Here is a 22298-nt window from a genome sequence, read left to right on the forward strand (position 1 = left end):
ATATTCTGGTTATATATTTTTTTTTTTTAGCAATGATAGTTTATTAACTTATGTGGTAAGAATTTCCTTTTGGCAATTCACTAAATGATTCTTAACAAATTATTATTATAAAATTTTACTTTAAAATAAGTACCATTTTATGATCATTGATAATATTCCCATACATCGTGTGAGTCTACAACTAGTTATATTTAAAATTGATATATCAAATTATAAGATTTGTAATATCTTTAATGGTTTGGTTAAGGGGTTCTCTTAAGAGATTTGTTAATAGACCATTTTAAGAATATTTTAATACCACTTTTATGATTGATACATCAAATTATAAGATTTGTAATATCTTTATTGGTATGGGTAGGGGTTTCCCTTAGGAGATTTGTTAATAGCTAGACCAATTTAGAAATGTTTTGATATTATTTTTATGAGAAATATAAAAAGCTGTAAAAAAAGGTTGTTTTTTTTTTTCCTTATAAAATTATAACTAAAATTTCTTATAAACCAATACACTTAAAACATTCGTTAACTTTTCCCCATCTTTAATATTAGTATTTTTTGACAGCTACAACAAAGATGGGGGGGGGGGGGGGGGTTTCAAATCCAGATTTTCATTAAAAATGAGAACAATCACTCCACTAAATTAGAAGGCACTTGACTTTAACATCACTCTTAAGACAACACTAAAATAAACAAACAAAATGGAGAAATGGAGGTGATAGTTACAATTTACAACACATGTATTGATACATATAAAGGAAAAAAAAAACACATTTTAGTGCATCTAAGAAAGCTGGATTGGTAAGATTATAACCCTCTTTAACAACCAGGTTCATCCCACTCACATAATTAGACACATCACTATAGCTTTTCTTAGCATAGGAGTTGCAGTTGCAAAAGGAGACACACAATTAACTCTTATTCCATATTATCCTAACTTCGTGCTCAAGTTCTTAGCCATCCCCACCATAGCATGCTTTGATGCAACATATGAATGTTGAATATCATCAGCCAGTACTAAAGCCATGCTTGAGGTGAAGAGAATGCTTCCTTTCTTTGTTGGAGCCATGCTTGAGGCGAAGAGAAGGTATTTAGTGTTTAAAATTTTAAAGTATAACTACTATTATTTTGTTACTCAAAATGACTTCTTTATGAACTTATTAGATACTCTTAATTTGTATTGAGGGTGGTTTCAATTTAGATCATCAATCTCTAACTCTTCATAGATTGCAGGCTTCATCCCATCAAGAAACTAACTTATCACGGTAAATGCAATGTTTTAAGGACTTCATGGGCTATTATATAGTTGTTTTGAATAGCCACATTTATTTTGGAAGTATTGTAGTTTGTTTATAATATTGTCATAGCTTGGGTGTTTTTTTTTTTTTTTAGTATGGGCTATCACATAGTTGTTTTGAACAACCATATTTATTTTGGAAGTATTGTACTATGTTTATGATATTTTCATAGTTTGGGTGGGTTTTTGTGTGTGTGTGTGTGAAGGTAGACAAGTGTTTTGTTAAATTCAAGATAATACTTTAGACATATGTTATGTATGTATTGGTATTATATATATATATATATTTTTTTTTTTTTGAATCTGTGCAATGGTGTTAGTGTGTTAGTTTGGACATTTGTTATTATGGAATATTGATGATCGACAGGTATATTTGGTCTATTACAAGCTCATGATAGATATTGTTGAATTTTGAGCAATTTATATAGCATTTTTAATATATAAAAAAACCTAATAATCAGTCCTATAGTGACCTTTTAAAAACGTCGCTAAAAAGCAAGAGGACAAATGCGTTTGCTATGTTTTTGAAACGTCGCTATAGGATTGATTATTTGCAACATTTGAAAAATGTCGGTAAATGTATTTTCCTACATTATATACAAAAAATGTTATATTATTTAGCGACGTTTTAGAAAACGTCACTAAAAGTTTTTGAATGCCATTAAAGAGTCACATATGGTGACATTTTTAGAAACGTTGCAATAGCCCTATAGTGACCAAGAAAGCACCGAAAACATTGAAGTCTAAAATCCTTTTGAAAGCTTCATTATCTAATTCTATGATAGGCCAAAAATGTATTGACCCTTTTGGCAAATTAATTAATTAATTATCCAAGTTAATTAATTAAGTCAATTTAACATGCAATAGTGTGGTAGCACAAACAAATCACCAACTAAGTTAAATGCAACAGAAAACAAGTTTGACACAGGTGATTTTTTTACGAATAGTGAAAACCATCGAGGTAAAACCCCACCGGGTAAATTTAAGGTCACCACTCCCGAGAATCCACTATTTTCTGTTAGGTTCTAAAGATTTAAGAATTTATGTATTAGAACTCTAATGTGTAATGTTGGAAAACCATGATCAAAATAATATGTTTAAGTCTTGTTTAGGCTTGCTCAAAGTTGAGTCTTTCATGTAAAGTTGGAATCGAGAGGCTGCAGATGCATTGGTACATTTCGACCTGGCTCGATCGATCGAAAGAAAGACTCGATCGATTGAATCTCGGGCAGAATGTTTTTCTGTAGAATATTCCAACTCAGCCCTAACCCATTAAACGTTTTGGGTTTTCTGTTTTTACCCTAGGTATATAAAGAAAAACTCTAGCCACGTTTTTAGAGTTGCTCTTGTTGTATTGTTGCTCATACTTTTCTGTTTTGTGTAAATTTCTTGTGAGATCTAGAGGAGTTTTCCTTTACATAAAACTTAGGGTTTTCTAGGTAGAGATTACTTTAAAACCTTGATGATCAACTCGGTTGCTACCATTGGAGCTTAAAAAATAACAAGCGTGGGTGTTTGTAGCTGATTGGAGAATCCAAGAAAGAAGGAGTCTGTGGATTCGGAGCTTGCACGTGGTCGTATCAGTAAGTTCTACTGGTGAGTAGCATTAGGAAGTCAAGCGGGGAGCTTGTAAGTCCTTTTGTATGAACTTTAATTCTTTCATAGTGGATTCAAGTTTACCTTGAGAATAGCTAGGTCAAATCCTCCCCAGGTTTTTTACCGGTTTGGTTTTCCTAGGTGATCATATCTTGTGTTATTTTTTATTCCGTTGCTTTATACTTTTGATATGATTGTATGTTTATGATAACCTAGAATTGCATAATTTGACTAAGTAACAACTTGGCTAATTAACTAGGTTAATCTAGTTGATTTAAGGGGTCTAAAACCGTTCAAGTGGTATCAGAGCAGGTTGGCTCTATTTTTCTTGGACTTTGAAAACAAGGTTGCTCAATTTATTTACACATAACATGTCTTATGTATCTTGTTTAGCTTTGATGAGCTTATTTATTGCACTTTACTAGTTGAAACTTTGTAGTGCATGTTGTGTGGGAAAGATGTTTATGGTATTTATCACTTTGTCTTGATCTTGAAGTCACATGTTATTTGACTGTCGGACTTGATCCTTTTGAGAAAGGCATAAATAACCATCTCACCACTGTTCACTAGTCAATCATGAACACCTTAGTGCATATCATAAGATTTTGTGCTCGAGAAAATGTAGTACATGCACAAAAAGAACATAAGGTGTAGCCTTGATTAATTGCTTAATGCTTAAAATTGGTGTGTATTATTAGGCTTGATGCCATTTCACATAGTTAAAATTGGTGTGTACTATTAGGCTTGATGCCAATCCACAAAAAAAATAAAATAAAATAATAAGGCAAAATTCAAGAAACTTACATGATTGCAAGCTTATGTTCTAGGAGATGTGGGAGTTATATGATGTAACTCTTTAGGTGATAGTCTCTTTTAAAATTCTGTGTGATGAATTTTGTAGACTTTGTGATTGATTTCTATTCACATATCACCTCACATGTATCTCAAGTTTTTGCTAGTTTGCACATACTACACATACATAAGTTACTCTTTGCTAAACACTGTACATGTAATTATGTGTGCTTTTGGCCTGACCAACCACGTTTGAAAATACCTTGAGTATTATGCAAAACATTTTGTTTGCTTGAGAACTTAAAGGGAGAATGGCTAAAACTTTCTTTGGAGAAACTAGGATTTAAAATTTGGGTTTTTGAAAACGCATTTCATTCCATCTCATACTCATGTATTTTGTTTAATGTTTTGAGGAGTTATTTTCAAAAACTGGTTTGAGTTTTTCAAAACTATAATTTTTCTCAAAATACTGTGAGCCGCTGTCTGTTTCGATCGATCCAAGCTGTTTTTCGATCGATCGAAAATATTTAAAATTCTTTTAAAAATCTCGGATTGATTCGATCGATCGAATTTAATTTTTGATCAATTGAAAGTCGTGAATCAGGTTTTTTAAAACACTGTTCTTGACTGATTCAAACGTTTTTTCAAAAAGTTTTTTTAAAACTTTTCTTCTCTCTCCGACTAGGCAAGGCTCTACAGTCAATTTTTTGTCGTTTCCTCCAAATTTTTTGCAAATATTCTCTTTCCTCAAGCCAGTAACTCTCTTTTGCCCTTCCTTTTTGAGTTTATTTACATTTTCATGCATTTTTCATGCATTTACACTCAAATTTTTGGACCTTTTTCTTTTTGGGATTTTTGTTGATTTAAGCCCAAATTTGTGCAATTGATCAATGGGTTTTTATGGGGACATGATATAAACATAATCTTACTAGTTTAATTTGATCAATTTTGGGGTTTGTGAAAAATTGAAATTTTTAGGGTTTGTATTAATTCTGAATTAGGGATTTTGTTCAATTAGGTTGAAATTGATGAAATTGGCTTGTTGTTTTGATGTAATTAAGCATTATAATCTGTGTTTTATGTTATGTAATGCTCAATTCATCAATATGTTTCAAAATTCTCAAGTGGTTTTTCAAATTTTTGGGGTTTTTGTTAGAAACTCTATGCTCAAGCCAATTTTGTGCAAATTGAACTTAATTTGAACTTTGCTTACTGCATTAGTACATGCATCACGGCATTGTGGTTGTTCATGCAACATATAGATTTTTGTTCTATCTCTTTTTGTGCTAACTTGCAGTCTGCCCTTGGTCTTTGTTTTTGTTTTTTTTTTTTTTTTTTTGGTTTTCTCTTTGTATCTCTGTCCTTTCCTTAGCACTATGCCTAGGAAGACTAGGGTTCGTAGGTCTGCCCCCTCACCTACTCCTTCCCCTCCTTCCTTTGACCATTTCCGAGTGAGAAAAAACAAGAAATTTATGAGAAGTTGAACCTTAAGAGAAAGATTTGGTCTGAGCGTTCTGTCATCTTAGATGAGCTTGATCCTGCCATTAGGGCAAACTTTGAGCATCGGGGCTGGTTACCACTGTTGGATGTTTTTGATCCTCCTCCTCCAGCTACCCTGATTAGAGAGTTCTTTTCGAACATCTCTATTCGCGTCTATGATTCCAACACTTTGGTAAAGAGTTGGATATAAGGCGTAGAGTACTCTATTACTTCTTCGGTAGTGACTGATGCTCTTGAGGTACCCTTGGTCCAGCACCCAGTCTATCCTTATGATGAGTCTCCTGTTTTGAGTGATGTCATGTCTTTCATCACTGGGTCCTCTATTCAGTGGGGTTCTGATCCTAGGATCACCTCTGCTGAGCTTTCTAAGTTGCACTATATCTTCTTTAGGATAGCGTGTCACTCTATCTGGCCAATTTCTCATCTTCACACCATTCCTCTCGAGTGGTGTGTATTTTTGTACGCTCTTGTCACTGATGCTCCTATCAGTTTTCCTCATTTGTTTCTTCGTTCTTTAAACGAAGTTTATAGGAGTTCATCTTCTTCACATGTTCTTGTTCATCCTATTTTCATTCATAGGATTTTACTTTATCTTGATCTTAGTGGTTTCCCTTCCTCTGAGCTTGTTCATGTGATTGCTCCTATAGGTGCGTCTTTTCTTAAGCAAAGGGCTACTCACTTTCGAGCTGGCTCTAAACACCCTAGGTCTGAGCTTTTTGGTTCCGCATCTCCTCCCTCTTCTTCTACAGGTCCTGCTAGTGAGGCTGTTCCTAATCCTGATGTTGCCATTGCTGCTGATGTTCCTCCACCTCCATCGGGTGACTTTGATATCTGTCGTACTTTGGAGATTGTCATGACCGTTCAGGCGGCTCATGGTCAAATTTTGGTGGACTTACTTGACGAGATTCGTGTGTTGTGAGCTGATCTGGCACATCTTCGTTCACCTTCACCACCTCCTTTTGATGATGGATTGTGATTGCCTTTTGCCATTCCGTCACAAAAAGGGGGAGTAGACTTTGTAGAGAAGTGCTTCACTGTGTATATCATTTTTTTGGGGATATTCATGTTAGGGGGAGTTACATTATTTTTTGATATACATGATATATTCATGATTCTTGTGTCTTTGGATTCACTGTTTATTGTTTTATATTTATGAGATTATTCATTGATATACGTTTCTGTGTGAATCATACAAGAATGTTATACCTGTTTATTTACTATTTTCTGCCATACATGCATTCATGCGTTTGTTGAGTGTTTCAGGAATATATAGGTTGATTCAATTGAGCTGTTGTCTACACTTGCAACTGATGGATAGTGGTTAGAATTGAATTTTAGTTTTTATGAGCATTATTTATGTAAATGGCTTTCTCTTGTAAACTTTGAGCTTTAGTTTGTGTTTTGTCACGGATTGCCAAAGGGGGAGTTTGTTAGGTTCTAAAGATTTAGGAATTAATGTATTTAGAACTCTAATGTGTAATGTTGGCAAACAATGATCAAAACAATATGTTTAAGTCTTATTTAGGCTTGCTCAAAGTTGGGTCTTTCATGTAAAGTTAGAATCGAGAGGCTGCAGATGCATTGGTACATTTCGGCTTGGCTCGATTGATCGAAAGAAAGACTCAATCGATTGAATCTCGGGCAGAATGTTTTTCTGCAGAATATTCCAGCTCAGCCCTAACTCATTAAACGTTTTGGGTTTTTTGTTTTTACCCTAGGTATGTAAAGAAAAACCCTAGCCACGTTTTTAGAGTTACTCCTGTTGTATTGTTGCTCATACTTTTCTGTTTTGTATAAATCTCTTGTGAGATCTAGAGGAGTTTTCCTTTACATAAAGCTTAGGGTTTTCTAGTTAGAGATTACTTCAAAACCTTGATGATCAACTCAGTTGTTGCCATTGGAGCTTAAAGAATAATAAGTGTGGGTGCTTGTAGCTGATTGGAGAATCCAAGAAAGAAGGAGTTCGTGGATTCGGAGCTTGCACGTGGTCGTGTCAGTAAATTCTATTGGTGGGTAGCATTAGGAAGTCAAGCGGGGAGCTTGTAAGTCCTTTTGTATGAACTTCAATTCTTTCATAATGGATTCAGGTTTACCTTGAGGATAGCTAGGTCAAATCCTCCCCAGATTTTTTACCGGTTTGGTTTTCCTGAGTGATCATATCTTGTGTTATTTTTTATTCCGCTGCTTTATACTTTTGATATGATTGTATTTTTATGATAACCTAGAATTGCATAATTTGACTAAGTAACAACTTGACTAATTAACTAGATTAATCTGGTTGGTTTAAAGGGTCTAAAACCGTTCATTTTCAATCACAAGTGGTTATAAGTAAAAGGAATCCTAGTACCTAATACCAACCTACAGTTGAACCCTTACCCCAATACCCAATTGAACTTGTATTGTAGCGGCAATCTCTCCGTTCAATGCACAAATCTCAGTACGTGGCTAACCAATGATGCACGGATCCTAGTACGTAACTAACACACCAACTTGAGGAAGATGTTGGCTGCAAAGTTCTTTAGTTCATCCAACAATGAAGATCAAGAAGCTCCTTGGTCACAAAACCCTTGTTGTAAAAACGTAGTAACTTCTACAAAGAATATGATGAACTAGAGCAATTTCTGCTTCCGGTCACAATATGCATGGATTATTCTTTTGCAACACATTGCATCATTGTGATGGCTCTTAAAATAATCCTTATATATGTCTAGGATTATGAGAAAAGAAACTCTACACAAATACTCATGGATATACGTGTAATCAGATTTGAAATTTCTGATTTCATAATTCATGACAGATACAGCTTGTGTCGAGTTTCAGCAGTAATTTTTGATAGAAAAGATTCTGTTGAGACTTCTATTGAGCTTTAATGAGCAGCGCATTCTTCACTTGTCTCTTGGTCAGATTTTCATGGCTTCAATACTAAACTTGAACACTTGTTTCTAGAAGTATTAAACCTATCCAAGATCTAGCTAATTACAAGTAAAGTGCATTTTGTCAAATGATTAGCCAATTACATCAAATATGTCCCTAAAATGCTAATATTGTTGAACATGATGTCCAACTTTCCATATTTTGATACATCTGTGCCCACGACCTTTTTGACATCATATTCATTTGTCACATCACAATGGATGTAAGAGATGAATTCAGAGCCAATGTCTTTGTAAACTGAGAGGCCAAGCTAGTCTTGGACATTTGCTATAAGGACCTTAGCACCTTGTCGAACAAAAAGCCTTGTAGTGGTCTCACCTATGCCACTGGCACCCTTGGTTATTAACGCTACCTTACCTTCTTATTCTCAAAGACAAAGAAATAAGGAAACTAAAATCTATTAGTCTAAACTCTTGGCCTATTTAATATAACATAAGTGATAGAAAGAATGTGAATTAGAGAATTTAGACTTTATAAAATGTTGTTATATTAGTACCTTCTGGTGATGGGAGTTGCCGAAGAATTAGCATTAATATTTTCCTTAAAATTGATGGAAAATCTCTGCCAAATTAAAGATGTGAGTTACATTTGTGAATGTCCCCTTTATTGTTCGTAGATACATTATAAAGGAGAGGGTCAAGTGTACACAGCTTGAATAAATTATAAATGTTAGATATATTTTATGTAAATTGGCTAATCCTTTGACAAAACACACTTTACTTGTAATTTGGTAGATTTAGGATGGGTTTAGTACTTCAAGAAACAAGTGTTCAACTTAAGTATTGAAGCCATGCAAATCTAACCAAGAAACAAGTGAAGAAAAAGCTGTTCACTAAAGCTCGACTGAAGTCTTGACAGAATCCTTTCTATCGAGAATTAATGTTGAAGCTCGACAGATTCTCGACATAAGCTGTATCTGTCGAGAATTACGAAATCAAACTTTTCAGATCTGATTACACGCATATTCCTATGTATTTGTGCAAGGTTTCTTTTCTCACAACCCCAGACATATATAAAGATTATTTTAAAGGTCGTCGCTTATGAAATTGAGTGACCTAGTGCCTCATTCTCTCTGAAAAAAGTTACTGCGTTTTTACGCCAAAAGGCTTTGTAACCAAGGAGCTTCCTGATCTTCATTGTGCATGAAGTAAAGAATTTTGCAGCTAACATCTTCTTTAAGTTGGTGGAGTTAGTCATGTACTGGGATCCGTGCATCATTGATTAGTCACGTACTGGGATTCATGCACTAAACGAAAAGAGTGCCACTACAAGATCAAGTCCAATTGGGTATTAGGGTGAAGATTCAATTGTAGGTTTGTAATTTGGGATAGGCCAAGGGTAGCTGGTAAGATTCATTTTACTTATAATCGTTTGATTATTGATTAGTGGATTCTTGAGAGTGGTGACTTTAAAATTACTCAGTAGGGTTTTTGCCTTGGTGGTTTTCCCTATTCATAAACAAATCACCGTGTCAAATTTAATTTTCATTGCATTTAGTTTAGTTGGTGATTTGTTTGTGCTACCAAGCCATTGCATGTCATTTAATCTAATTAATTAATTTGTAAGGGGCCAATACATTTTTGCTCTGTCAAGTGGTATCAGAGTAGACACACTCTGATTAGGCTTTAATCATTACTGTGTGATCCATTGACCCCTGTTGTCATGGATAAAGGCAGTGGCGGCTCCAGGATTTTTTTTTAGGGGGGTCAATAGTGTCTTGAGCTAGGATTTTGTTGTGGGGAGTAAAAGATAAAATGATTTTTTTTTTTGGTATATACAATTGTAATATTACATATAATAATCTAACATAGTATTCCAAATAGTACACAATACAACTATATTGTAAAATAGTCTAAAAAATTATTAATAGTTTAAAGACCGGTAAGAAAATAACGATAGAATGCATATAAATAAATAACTAATCATAATATTTGTCAAATAAATAATAATTTATTATAATCATATGTAATATCAGTTAAATAAAAATATATGATAAAGAAAAATAGTAACACACCTAAGAGTTGGTATGAGATTAAACGTTAAATTAAGGAAAATAAATAGTAATTTATATAAGATTTTGCTTTTGAAGTGTATGGATTTTTAATCACACATGTGGTCATTCTCTTGAAATTGGAGCAAACACTAAAAGACTTTTTGGACTAAAAAAATTGTAGAACACTTACCAAACTACTTGATTAGATAGAAAGAGATATAGAAGGGAGAAAGAGAGTATGAGAAAAGAATCATAGATGTAAATACAAATTAGTTGGTTGTACAAGTGGTGTAATTTTTTGTTGATGAAGAAGAAAAGTGTAGGAAAAAACCGTTTCATTCTACCATCAATAGTAAAGTAAGACAGAGTACAGAGAGAATGTTTATTTATTTTTTAACAAATGAGTAATTTTAAGAGTAGTGCTATTGACAAAACACGCAATCAAATTTAGATGGCAAGTTGTTAAAGGTATGTAAAAAAGTGATGTTAGTTAAGGATTTAGATAAAAAGTCAATTACAACTTGTCACTTAACCTTTATTGTAAAAATATTGTGAAAGTAGCACTAATATGATCATATTTCAAGTTTATTTCAATTGGGTTTAAACAAAATTTAGGATTAAGGTGTTCAAAATTTTATTTTAAGGGTAAAAAAAAAAAATTATATATAATTTATTTTTTGGGGGCCAAGCCAGGGGGTTCATTTGAACCCTTTAGCCTGGCTGTAGAACCGCCCCTGGATAAAGGACAGTCTCTAATTATTCCACTTTTATTTGATGGCATTAACTATGTATACTGGAAAGTACGTATGAGAGCTTTTTTGCAGTCTTTAGATGAGAAAGTGTGGCAAGCTGTGGAGATTGGCTGGACTAAGCCAAAGGAAGCGCCAACTGATTGGGATGATGCAAAGATCAAAACGGCAAACTTCAATAGTAGAGAATTGAATGCTATTTTCAGTGCGGTCACGAATGAGGAGTTTAAGAAAATATCCTCGACTAAAACTGCAAAGGAAGCATGGACCATTCTCCAGATGACTTATGAAGGAACTAAGGTTGTTAAATATTCCAAGCTTCAAAGGCTTACTACAAGCTTTGAGGAGATTGAGATGGAGGAGAATGAATCATTCTATGAGTTCTATGCTAAACTCAAGGACATAATCAACTCGGCCTTTAATCTTAGGGAAACTATTCCTGAACCCAAGGTTGTAAGAAAGGTGCTAAGGTCTTTGCCTGAAAGATTACATGTCAAGATCACTGTTATTGAAGAATCAAAGGATATTGACTCTATTCCTTTGACAGAGTTGATTGGAAACTTGCAAACCTGTGAACTAGGGTTGACAAGACTCGGGAAAGCAAGCAAAGGAAAGAATGTGGCACTAAAGGCCAAAAGTAATGAGAAGGATGAATCCTCAGAAGATGAGGATTCAAAGATGAAATCCTACATCACTAGGAAATTCAAGAAGTTCATCAAGAATGCCAATGTGAAAGGATTAGATAAGGATCGATGGCAAGGAAATAAGTCTCAGTCCAAGGGTCAGAACAAAGGGAAGAAAGACTCTAAAGATGGTGGCCAATACACCGTTCCCTTTGGTCCTAAGTGTTTTGGCTATAATGGTTTTGGGCATATGAAATAGGAATGGCCAATATATCTCAAGGCTATTGGAAAAAGTAAGGCACTTATTGCAACCTTGAGTGACACTGAAGCTGAAATTGAGTCCAATGACAGTGATGATGAGGGAATTCTAAATGACTTTACTACTATAGTCGATCCTCCTGAAGGGATTATGGAAGTTGCTGATGAAGAAGAAGACTTGTTGGAGTCAAAATTTGAAAAGATGGATGAGCAAGATGACATCTATATAGCCTATGCAAAATTATACAAGGTTTTGGAAAAGCATGAGAAACTGTATAGGCTGGCCACCAAGAAGCTGAGCGATGTGGAACTTGATCGAGAAGAGCTCTCCACAAAGTTTGATGAAGCAAATCAGACCATTAGAGTTTTGCAGTTCGAGAACAACTTCCTTGTTGAAAGGACAAAGAAGCTTGAAGCGAAGCTGTTCCAAGTCAGAGCTCAACTAGAGAGGACTTCTAGTGCAAAGTTAGATGAGATGCTGAGCTTTCATAAATCTGTTTTTGACAAGATTGGATTGGGGTATGAATTCTCTATATCTCCTAATATTGCCTCTTCTAGTAAAACTGTGTTTGTCTCACTTGATATTTCTGAGAATGTTGACACTAAAACTGAAATAGCTAGTGAGAACATAGACAAAGGCAAATCTATTATAGGAGCACCACCTAAGGTTGAAAAGAAAAAGACTAGGAACCCTAGGACTAAGAAAGACAATAATAAAAAGTCTTAGCAAAAGAAGTCGCATTTCTGTTATCATTGTGGAGTTTCAGGGCACACTCATCCAAATTCGTATAAGTGGCTAGCCACTTAAGAAAGCAATAGTATGCTCTCGTCTGGAAACCAAAATCAGTTTCCATCCTCTTTTGCTCCATTGGGAGATCTTCTTAAGGCCATTATGTTCCTTTCGAACCTTAATGGATTCAATTCTTCCCCCTCACCTCAGGATCAAAGGATCACAAAAAGGGGAAGGTCCTCTCTGATAGCAATTAAGACCAAAACCCTAACTGAGTATGGTAAAAAAATTGACTTTTTGATCCGACCGTCCAATTGAGTTGAATTTTAAACCATCTTGTAGATCATATTTTTCCATTTGAAACAATAATTCACGAGCCAAAATCAGATTTAAAATAGTGAGATATTAACAAAATACCTAAACCCTAATTAAACAGGTTGTTTTTGGACCAACTTCGCACAAAAAACTATACCAAATGGGTGAGAATTGGAGTGATTCAGCAGAAATATCTTGAAGTGTGAGGTTTCAACCACCTCTCATAAAAAGGGCTCGATGATATCTACCACGGATTGAAAGGAATTAATTTTTTAATGAAAAACATCTCAAAATTTCCTACAGTGTATTACCTCCCTTCCGGACACGATATCTTGATGACCGTAACTTCAAATCTTTCAAAGTCAGAACCAATGGAAACTAGATATCCATAGCTTTCTAGGGATATAAATTTTGAAGAAAATGGAGCTCAAAAAGGCCTCCAAACAGCTACACGAATATCAGACTAGAATCGAGAAAAAGATGAAATAACTTGATGAGGTGACAAAAATGGTAGGCTATGTGATGGTGTTTTGGTACACCATCACATAGCCTTGCATTTTTTGGCTATCTCTATAAATATCCCCCTTAAAAAAACAAGAAGTTTTTGGGAGAAAAAATATTGGAAAAATCTGGGATAGGGTTTTCGAAAACGCCAGGACCTATACCTGCACTTTTAAAAGTGTTGGTGTAAATTAGGCAGACCTATTGCCACACTCGTTGCATAGCACTACAAAGTGCCAGGAAAAAAGGTGCCGGGATAGGCCTTTTTGGCCTATACCAGCTTTTTTTCGAGCTATCCCAGCGGTTTAAAAAGGCTGGGATAGCCCCCCCTTTTTTTTTTGTAGTGGAACCCTGTTCTTTTTTATTCTTGCTTAGATGCTTTTACCCATTTATTTTAATGCTCTTCCCCCCATCCCCTTTACTGTAATGTCATTTCATTTATGTTAATTCTTCCCTCCATTCCCTTTACTTTATTGTCATCCCATTTAATTTTTGCTAATCCCCACTCCCCTTTTATTTATGGCACTTTTTACTTGTCTTGTTCTCTATATATATTACTATCTACTTACCTAAGAAAAAGCTTTTCTATCCTTCCCTTTTAAATGGGTTTTAAACCTTAAGTAAAACACAATATGGGTATGTCATCTTAAGGATGGTTGATGGCTTAGAACTCTTGTATCTTTTTGATGAAGGACCCATAAGGCTTGAAAGAGATTAAAACTTATTTAAGGGATCTCTTAAAAAAAAAAAAAAAAAAAAAAAAAAAACCTCTATTGAATCTTTACTATTATTATCATTTAATTCAAGTTCTTTACTTTTGTTGTCATTCAAATTTCAGCACTTTACTTTTCCTTGTCATTTATTTCCCTAGCAATTTTATTTACTTGCTTTAACTTCCTTGCACTTATTTACTTGTCTTTGAATTCATAACACTCATATACTATTGTTGTTCTTTACTTTTCTTATTAACAATGTTGCCATAAATTGATTTCTTGGTAAACAAATTCCCTTAGTGTGTTTTTCCAAGGAAATGGTTTTCGAAAAGAGTTTTATTCCCTTTTTCAAAAGTTGTTTTCAAAAAAATAAACCCTTTTTTTAAAAATCCCCCTTTAAACCCTAAAAATGTGTGTTCTTTCAAAAAAATCCTTTCTTTTTCTTTCAAAAAGTTCTTTCTTAAAAAATATATCTTTCTCTCTTTAAAAATAAAATCCAAAAAATGAAGTATTTTTCTAAAAAAATCTTTCAAAAAAAAAAAGTTTTCTTTTACCACGTTGGAATTTCATTCAAAAAATGATAAAAGAAAAATTTTGAATGAGCAAAGTTTCTAAAAAGAATATTTCTTTTCTTAAAAATCATGGGATTTTTGGAACCCAAAAAGAAATATATATATATATATATAACCCATGGACCTTTTCTTTCAAAATCCTTTTTCTTACCAAAAATAATTTTAACATAAATATTTTCTGAAAATCATGAGATTATTTTTTGGTTCAAATCTTTTCAAAATAAAAACCCATGAAATTGAAAAAAAAAAAAAAAAAAGCTTTTCTTCCTTTTAAGGATTTCTCTTTTTTTTATTTTTTATTTATTTTATATATATATATAAAATAAATGTTTTTTCAAAATAAAGCTCATTTCTTCAAATGGTTTTCTCAAATAAAATCATGGGACTTAAAAAAAAAAAAAAAAAAAAATCCCAAACCTCTTTTGCTAATCTTTTCCTTAAAACTTTTTCTTACATCTTAAAACTAATGTTTTTGCTAAAATGATTTTTTTTGAAACTACAAATCCCTCCCCCCCCCCCCCCAAAAAAAATTTCAGGTTCCTCTAAATAATTATATATAACCTTTTCAAAAAATCTTTTTTTTTTTTTTCAAAAAAGTTGAAAACTTATTTCTCATTACAAACTTGGCTTGTTCAAAAGAATTGATGTAGCCTAAGTTTTAGAAGCCGAATCTATAACACATAATTACTACAACTTTTCCATGAAACTTAAGTTCTACAAGAACATTAGGCTAGTAGACAAAATAATAGAGAAAACCACTCTAGCAAACTTTTATTAATAGACACATAACATTAAACCACCACCCTATAAAGAGTTTATATATATAGGAATAGAAGTTGTCCTACTCCCTTTAGGAAAAGAATTAATAAACCTACTTCTACTTGATAGAGGGAAAAAAAAAATTAAATAGGAAAAGAAAAAAAATTAAAATCTCAATTCAACTAGGAAAAGGATTTGATTCAACATGATAGAGTAAATAAATCCTAATTCAAATAGAAAAAGGAAACCAATAAAAAACTCTTTGTTCTTCATAACATGATTTGTATCAAGAATTCTTTTCTTTCAAAAATGGTGATAGTGGTTTTCCCTAATAAAATAAAAAAATAAAAAAAAAATCTTCTTCTTCACCAAAAAAAAAAAAAAAAAAAAAAAAGAAATTCTTCTTTAAAAAAAAATGTGTCTTTTCTAGAACTTTCCTTTCAAAAATAAAGTTAATATTTGCCCATGTGTTGTGTAGGGACTCAGTTTGGATTGACCCTGAGTATGAATGGGTTTTCAGCCCAACAAGCCCAAACAATAAATTTATAGAGAGTGGGTTAAAGGTTTAGGCGCTGGCCGTCGTTCATCAAGCATGAACTCTCATTTATAAAAAGATACTTAGAGTTTCTATACAACTGGGAGGATGCTCCTCGGCCATGGGCCGAGGAGGCCTTTTGCTTCTCTTTTTTCCTCCTCCTTTTTTTACTTGACTTGCTTTCCTTATATAGTCTTCATCTTCCTATCTCCTTATTCCATCTGTTGATCATTCATTTGCCTCTCTTCTGGCCGTCCGTCCCATCAGAGGCCTTATCAGTACTCAAGTGGTTCACTCTGATCAACGTTGCCCTGCTAAGGGGTTATATCCCCATTAATGCGGCCGGGGGGGTTAGGTGAATGCATTAAATGCGAGGGTGACAGCTTACTTTGGGCCTGGTCTTTCCCGAAAATCACCCTTGTCAGGCCGAGGATGAGAAGGTCCTCGGCGTGGATTGGAAAAAGAGGCTTTCCCCAATTTAGCCTTGAATAGTTAGTGTTCCTCGGCATGGGTTTTGGGTCTGCTACCTGATGGGCCGAGGTTATCAGGCCCACGGGCCCCACATGTTGTTATTTTAAACTTTTCCTTCGAGCTACACCTTTAGGAATTTGTGCCTATGGCTCAATTCCATTGGGACCATAGCATAGGCACCAATCAAGTTTACGTATTCTCTTCTTTCTTTGTTGGCACTAATATATTTCCATTGTCATATTTTTTTGCATGGTAAAAATGAGAAAAATTGAGGATAACAACAAGGTGCTACCCCTCCAACTATCTCTCTTTTTATTTTCACATAATAATTTATTAGTGTAATAGTTAGTATTCACATGCTAATTATCTAATAAATAAATATTTACATGCTATTGTATCTATTATTTCTATCAACGTGGTAAATATTCTCTCACATGCTATTTATGTATATATCTCACATATCTTGATTGTAAATATTCTTTGACATAAATACTTACATGGAATATTATAAGTAAATAAATACTCGTGTGTGTGTGTGTGTGTGTGTGTGTGTGTGTGTGTGTGTGTTGGTTGCGTAAAATCTTTTTCCAAAAATCAAAATGCCAAGTATCTTATTGCTTCACTAAAAAGATAATATTTGGATTAAATTAAAATAGAGTATTATCCTTTGGATAGGTGTTGTGGGGTGCTTAACACCTTCCCCACACGTAACCAAGTTATCGAGTCCAAGATTTTTGATTTACCTTAATTAATAAACCCTTAAAATTGATTTAGTTAATTAGGTAATTTAAAATGAATTAGACCCATAGGTAATCAATCACACTTAATACAAAACTAATGGTTGGTGGCGACTCCTAAAATAAAAATAAGAAAAATGAATCCACACACACGCACATCATCCTAGAAACACAAGCACACAAAGAGTCCCATCGCCAAAGACCCAATGTGTGATCAACCCCATGAAAAATATGATTCATTCGATTTATATTTGGGGGGGGGGGGGGGGGAGGGGGCACATTTATTACAAAAATAATATCATAAATAAAATTTTAATTATATTTAAAATTTGATGTATCAAATTATAAGATTTATAATATCTTTAAGAATCTAGTTAATGGATGCTCTCATTATATTTGTTAATGGACTATTTTAGAAATGTTTTAATATCACTTTTATTAGAAATATAAAAAAGTTGTAAAAAAAAATCAGTTACATTTTAATTTTTCTCTAAAATGTTTCTAAAATGGTTCATAAACCAAAGCCTTTATGGCATCTACTATCTTTTCCCTATCTTTAATATTAATCTTTTATATGTGATAGATACAACAAAGATGAGGGGAGTATAGAATCCTTTTTATAAAGGAGAATAGTATGTGGCAATGCCACTAAATTATTTTAACATCACTTTAAAGATAACACAAAAACAAACAAACAAGAAATGGAGGTGATAGTTGCAGCATGCAACACATATATTGATACACATCAAGAAGAAAGGCTTTTTAGTGCATTTGAGAAAGCTGGATTGGTAAGACTATAACCCCCATCGACAACCAAGTTCATCCGACTCACATACTTAGACTCATCACTCCCTAAATAAAGCACTGCCTCAGCAATATCTTCAGGCTCCAATACCACTCCCTTCAAGTTTGCAATCAATGAAACCATATCCACCATCTTATTCATCTCCATCGTCGGCATAGATTCCATTAGCATACGAGTCGGAGTTGCAAAAGGGGACACACAATTAACTCTTATTCCATACTGTCCAACTCTACACTCAGTTTCTTAACCATTCCCACTACAACATGCTTTGATGCCACGTATGCATGTGAAACATCATCGGCCATTACTGAAGCAATGCTTGAGGTGAAGAGAATGCTTCCTTTCTTAGCTGGAATCATAACCCTAGCAGCATGCTTGGCACCCAAGAAAGCACCGAAAATGTTAATGTCTAAAACCCTTTTGAAATCTTCATTTTTTTAGTTCTAAAATTTGTGCTTTCTCGTTGCCTGAAATGCCAACATTGTTGAACATGATGTCTAGCTTTCCATACTTGGATACAACCATGTCTATGGCCTTTTCAACATCATATTCATTTGTTACATCACAGTGGATGTAAAAGATGGATTCAGAGCCAATGTCTTTGCAGACTGAGTGACCTAGCTCGTCTTGGACATCTACTATAAGGACCTTAGCACCATGTCGAACAAAAAGCCTTGCAGTGGCCTCACCTATGCCATTGGCACCACCGGTTATTAACGCTACCTTACCTTCTAATCTTCATGGACCAAAAAAAAAGAAAAAGAAAAAGAAAGGAGTCTAAAATTTATTAGTCAAACTATTAGCTAGTTTTTAATATGACATAAATGATAGAAACAATGTGAATTAGAGAATACAGAGTTTATAAAATGTTGTTCTAATAATACCTTTTGGTGATGGGAGTTGCTAAAGAATTAGCATTCATCCTTTCCTTAAAATTGATGGTAGGCTGGGTTTGGTGATGGAGAGGTGGCGGGGGTAGTGATACAATATATAAGTTACTTTCAACTAATTTTAGCATCTAAAGTTTTATGCCATCGTAAAAGCCAGCAGAAATAGCTAATATCTTATTCAGATTAATTTAAGATCATTCTAAAGTGTATAAATCAATTTTCTATTGTTTGACTAAAGTACAGGAGAAATGCTATGTTCACAACATTTTCACAAAAAATCTTTAAGTGTTTTTTTGTTATTGGCCAATACTAGTGGGCAAAAAGTAATTCTAGTTGTGGATTCAAGTCAAAACCAATAATAATTTATCAACTAAGATTTGTTATAAAAATATTGTAGAAGTAGAACTTCTCAAATAATAAAGACCTAAACATAGGCATATGAAAAGAAATTTTCTGGCTTTAAATAAAACTTTGCATCTAATGAGTCAGAAATCTTATAGATAATCAAATTGACTATTTGACAGACATGATTTAAGAAAAATGATAACAAAAGCTATCTACATGTTTAAGATGACGTTTATCCAAAAAGACATGTTGAAGATGACAAGCTTAATCCTAATAAAGGCACCAGACCATCCTTAGTTTGCAGTATTTTACTTGTACCACAAATTTATTAACAAAGTATTTTACTTGTACAACAAATTTGTTAACCATTTATTATGTATAGTTAGTTTAGTATTTAGTATCCTATAAATATCTCATATTGAGTTCATTATAAAATTGTAAACAGTATTGTAAAGATGTAACTATTAAGGACTTTCTTATGCGAACGTAGGCTGAACCACATAATCCATGCCTTCCCTCTATAAACAATCTTATGATCTTCTTAAGATGATCAAGATCAAGTGATTTGATTACAAACTTTCGTACATATATCTATTTTCAGGCCATATTACAAGAGAAACAAAGCTAGTTTCCACAAGTGGAGAACAGATGGTTGAAGTACGAATTACTAAACGGAGGTCATCAAGTTTATTTTGATTAATAGTCTTATTAATATACATAACATTGCATCACAATCTTTTTTCTCAATCTCTTTTTAACTTATTTTCATATTGAGGGGAAAATCATCTTTCACTCGTCAATTTGTCATCATTTTATTAAGTTCTAAAGGGTAGGCACAAATGTCTATGCAAAAATGTAAACCTTATAGCTAAAATGCATACGTGCCAATGTGCCATACATACACACAATGACACAAAATTGAATTAATATTAAAATTACTTTCAATTTTATTAAAAAAATAATATTATAGATGAATTTTTAATTATATTTAAAAATTGATATATCAAATTATAAGATTTGTAATATCTTTAAAGATTTAGTTAATAGATGTTCTCATTGTTAATGAATTATTTTATGAATGTTTTGATATCATTTTTATGAGAAATATAAAAAGTTGTAAAAAAAAAAAATCAGTTACTTTTTTTCTTTTTCTATAAAAGTTTTTTAAAAGTGTTTCACAAATCAAAGCCCTTAAAGCATCTGTTAATTTTTTCCTATCTTTAATATTAGTCTTTTATTTTTTATAGATACAACAAAAATAAGGAGAATTTTGATTTTTTTTTTTAGAATACTAAGTATTTTAATACATACACAAGGAGAGATGAGAAAATATTTTAAAGAAACTAATAGTGGTATATATACAAAAGGATCTAACTTTTGGATACATAGCACATGCTTTAAATCTCTATAGCTTAGACTCATTTTTCAATATGAGATTAACTCACTATTTTTTCTTTTGAGAATACTAAGTATTTTAACACACACACAATGGGAGAGTGAATAAGGTTTTAAAAAAAAATTAACAGTGGTGTATATACAAAATGGTCTAACTCTTGAATACACAGCATAAACAACTTTAAATTTAGAATTTTGAATCCTCATTCTTTTTATAAATGATAATAGTCAATGTCAATGCCATTACTTGACTTTAACATCACTCTTAAGATAACACTAAAATAAACATACAAAATAGAGAAATGGAGGTGATAGTTGCAACTTGCAACACATACATTGATAAATATCAAGAAAAAAGGTTTTTTAGTGCATTTGAGAAAGCTGGATTGGTAAGACTATAACCTCCATCAACAACCAAGTTCATCCCACTCACATACTTAGACTCATCACTGACCAAATACAGCGCTGCCTCAGCAATATCTTCAGGCTCCAATACCGCTCCCTTCAAGTTTGCACATGATGAAACCACATCCTCTACCTTATTCTTCTCCATCTCCCCCATAGCTTTTCTTAGCATAGGAGTTGCAGCTGCAAAAGGAGACACACAATTAACTCTTATTCCATATTGTCCCAACTCCACGCTCAAGTTCTTAGCCATTCCCACCACAGCATGCTTTGATGCCGCATATGAATGTGGAATATCACCAGCCAGTACTGAAGCCATGCTTGAGGTGAAGAGAATAGTTCCTTTCTTTGCTGGAATCATAACCCTAGCAGCATGCTTGGCACCCAAGAAAGCACCGAAAACGTTGACGTCTAAAACCCTTTTGAAATCTTCGTTTTCTGATTCTAAAATTTGTGATACCATGTTGCCTGAAATGCCAGCATTATTGAACATGATGTCCAGCTTTCCATACTTGGATACAGCCAAGTCCACAGCCTTTTCAACATCAGATTCATTTCTTACATCACAATGGATGTAAGAGATGGATTCAAAGCCAACGTCTTTGCAGACTGAGTGGCCAAGCTCATCTTGGACATCTGCTATAAGGACCTTAGCCCCATGTCGAACAAAAAGTCTTGCAGTGGTCTCACCGATGCCACTTGCACCACCGGTTATTAACGCTACCTTACCTGCTAATCTGCAAGGAGAAAGTGATAAGGAAACTAAAATTTCCTAGTCTAAACGCTTAGCTAGTTTTAATTATAATATAAATGATAGAAAGACTGTGAATTAGAGAACACAGAGTTTATAAAAGGTTAATTTGTTATAGCAATACGTACCTGTTGGTGATGGGAGTTGCTGAATTAGCACTCATCTTTTCCTTAAAATTGACGTGAAATCTTTGCCAAATTGTAGATGCAAGTTATGTTTGCGAATGTCCCCTTCATTGTTTGTAGCTACTTTATAGGGGAGAGGGTCAACTATATGCAACTTGGGCAAATTAAAAAGGGACACAGGAAGGAGAAAAAAACAAAGTCCTTACATCTTCTATGATGCTTCTTCTTATGTATTAAGATTCTACATAGCAGCCAATAGGTGAAGTCTTTGTTTTTAATGAGACGACTAGCCTGAAATGCTACAGAAAGCATAAACAAAAGTTTTGGTATTGAGGGAGTTTAATGGAAATTTTTGTAAAGGAAGAAATTGATTTCCTCAGCTACTTTTTTTGACTGCCAATAGGCAGCCATCGAAGTGGAAGACTGGAGAATAATAATTCCTCAGCGAATACATTGTCAAATGAGACAAGGAAGCAAAGGATATTTTCATTATTTTCTTAATCTCTTTTTCCG

The 22298-nt window shown here is 33.6% G+C and overlaps 1 protein-coding gene and 2 pseudogenes across 1 annotated transcript; all 3 read right to left on the reverse strand.

The window, feature by feature from the left end:
* Positions 1-716: 716 nt before the first annotated feature.
* Positions 717-8643, reverse strand: LOC112019323 (short chain aldehyde dehydrogenase 1-like; annotated as a pseudogene).
* Positions 8644-17814: 9171 nt separating this feature from the next.
* On the reverse strand, positions 17815-18796 carry LOC112019293 (short chain aldehyde dehydrogenase 1-like; annotated as a pseudogene).
* Positions 18797-20684: 1888 nt separating this feature from the next.
* On the reverse strand, positions 20685-21923 carry LOC112019313 (short chain aldehyde dehydrogenase 1). Its single transcript, XM_024051851.2, has 2 exons — positions 21789-21923; positions 20685-21646 (listed from the first exon to the last, which is right to left on the reverse strand). Exons 1-2 carry the CDS (start codon positions 21821-21823, stop codon positions 20851-20853), a joined length of 831 nt encoding a protein of 276 aa, XP_023907619.1. The 5' UTR covers positions 21824-21923; the 3' UTR covers positions 20685-20850.
* Positions 21924-22298: the final 375 nt, after the last annotated feature.

The sequence above is a fragment of the Quercus suber genome, unplaced genomic scaffold (genome assembly GCF_002906115.3).
Source record: "Quercus suber isolate HL8 unplaced genomic scaffold, Cork oak 2.0 scaffold_94, whole genome shotgun sequence".
In the NCBI taxonomy this organism is placed as follows: domain Eukaryota; kingdom Viridiplantae; phylum Streptophyta; class Magnoliopsida; order Fagales; family Fagaceae; genus Quercus; species Quercus suber.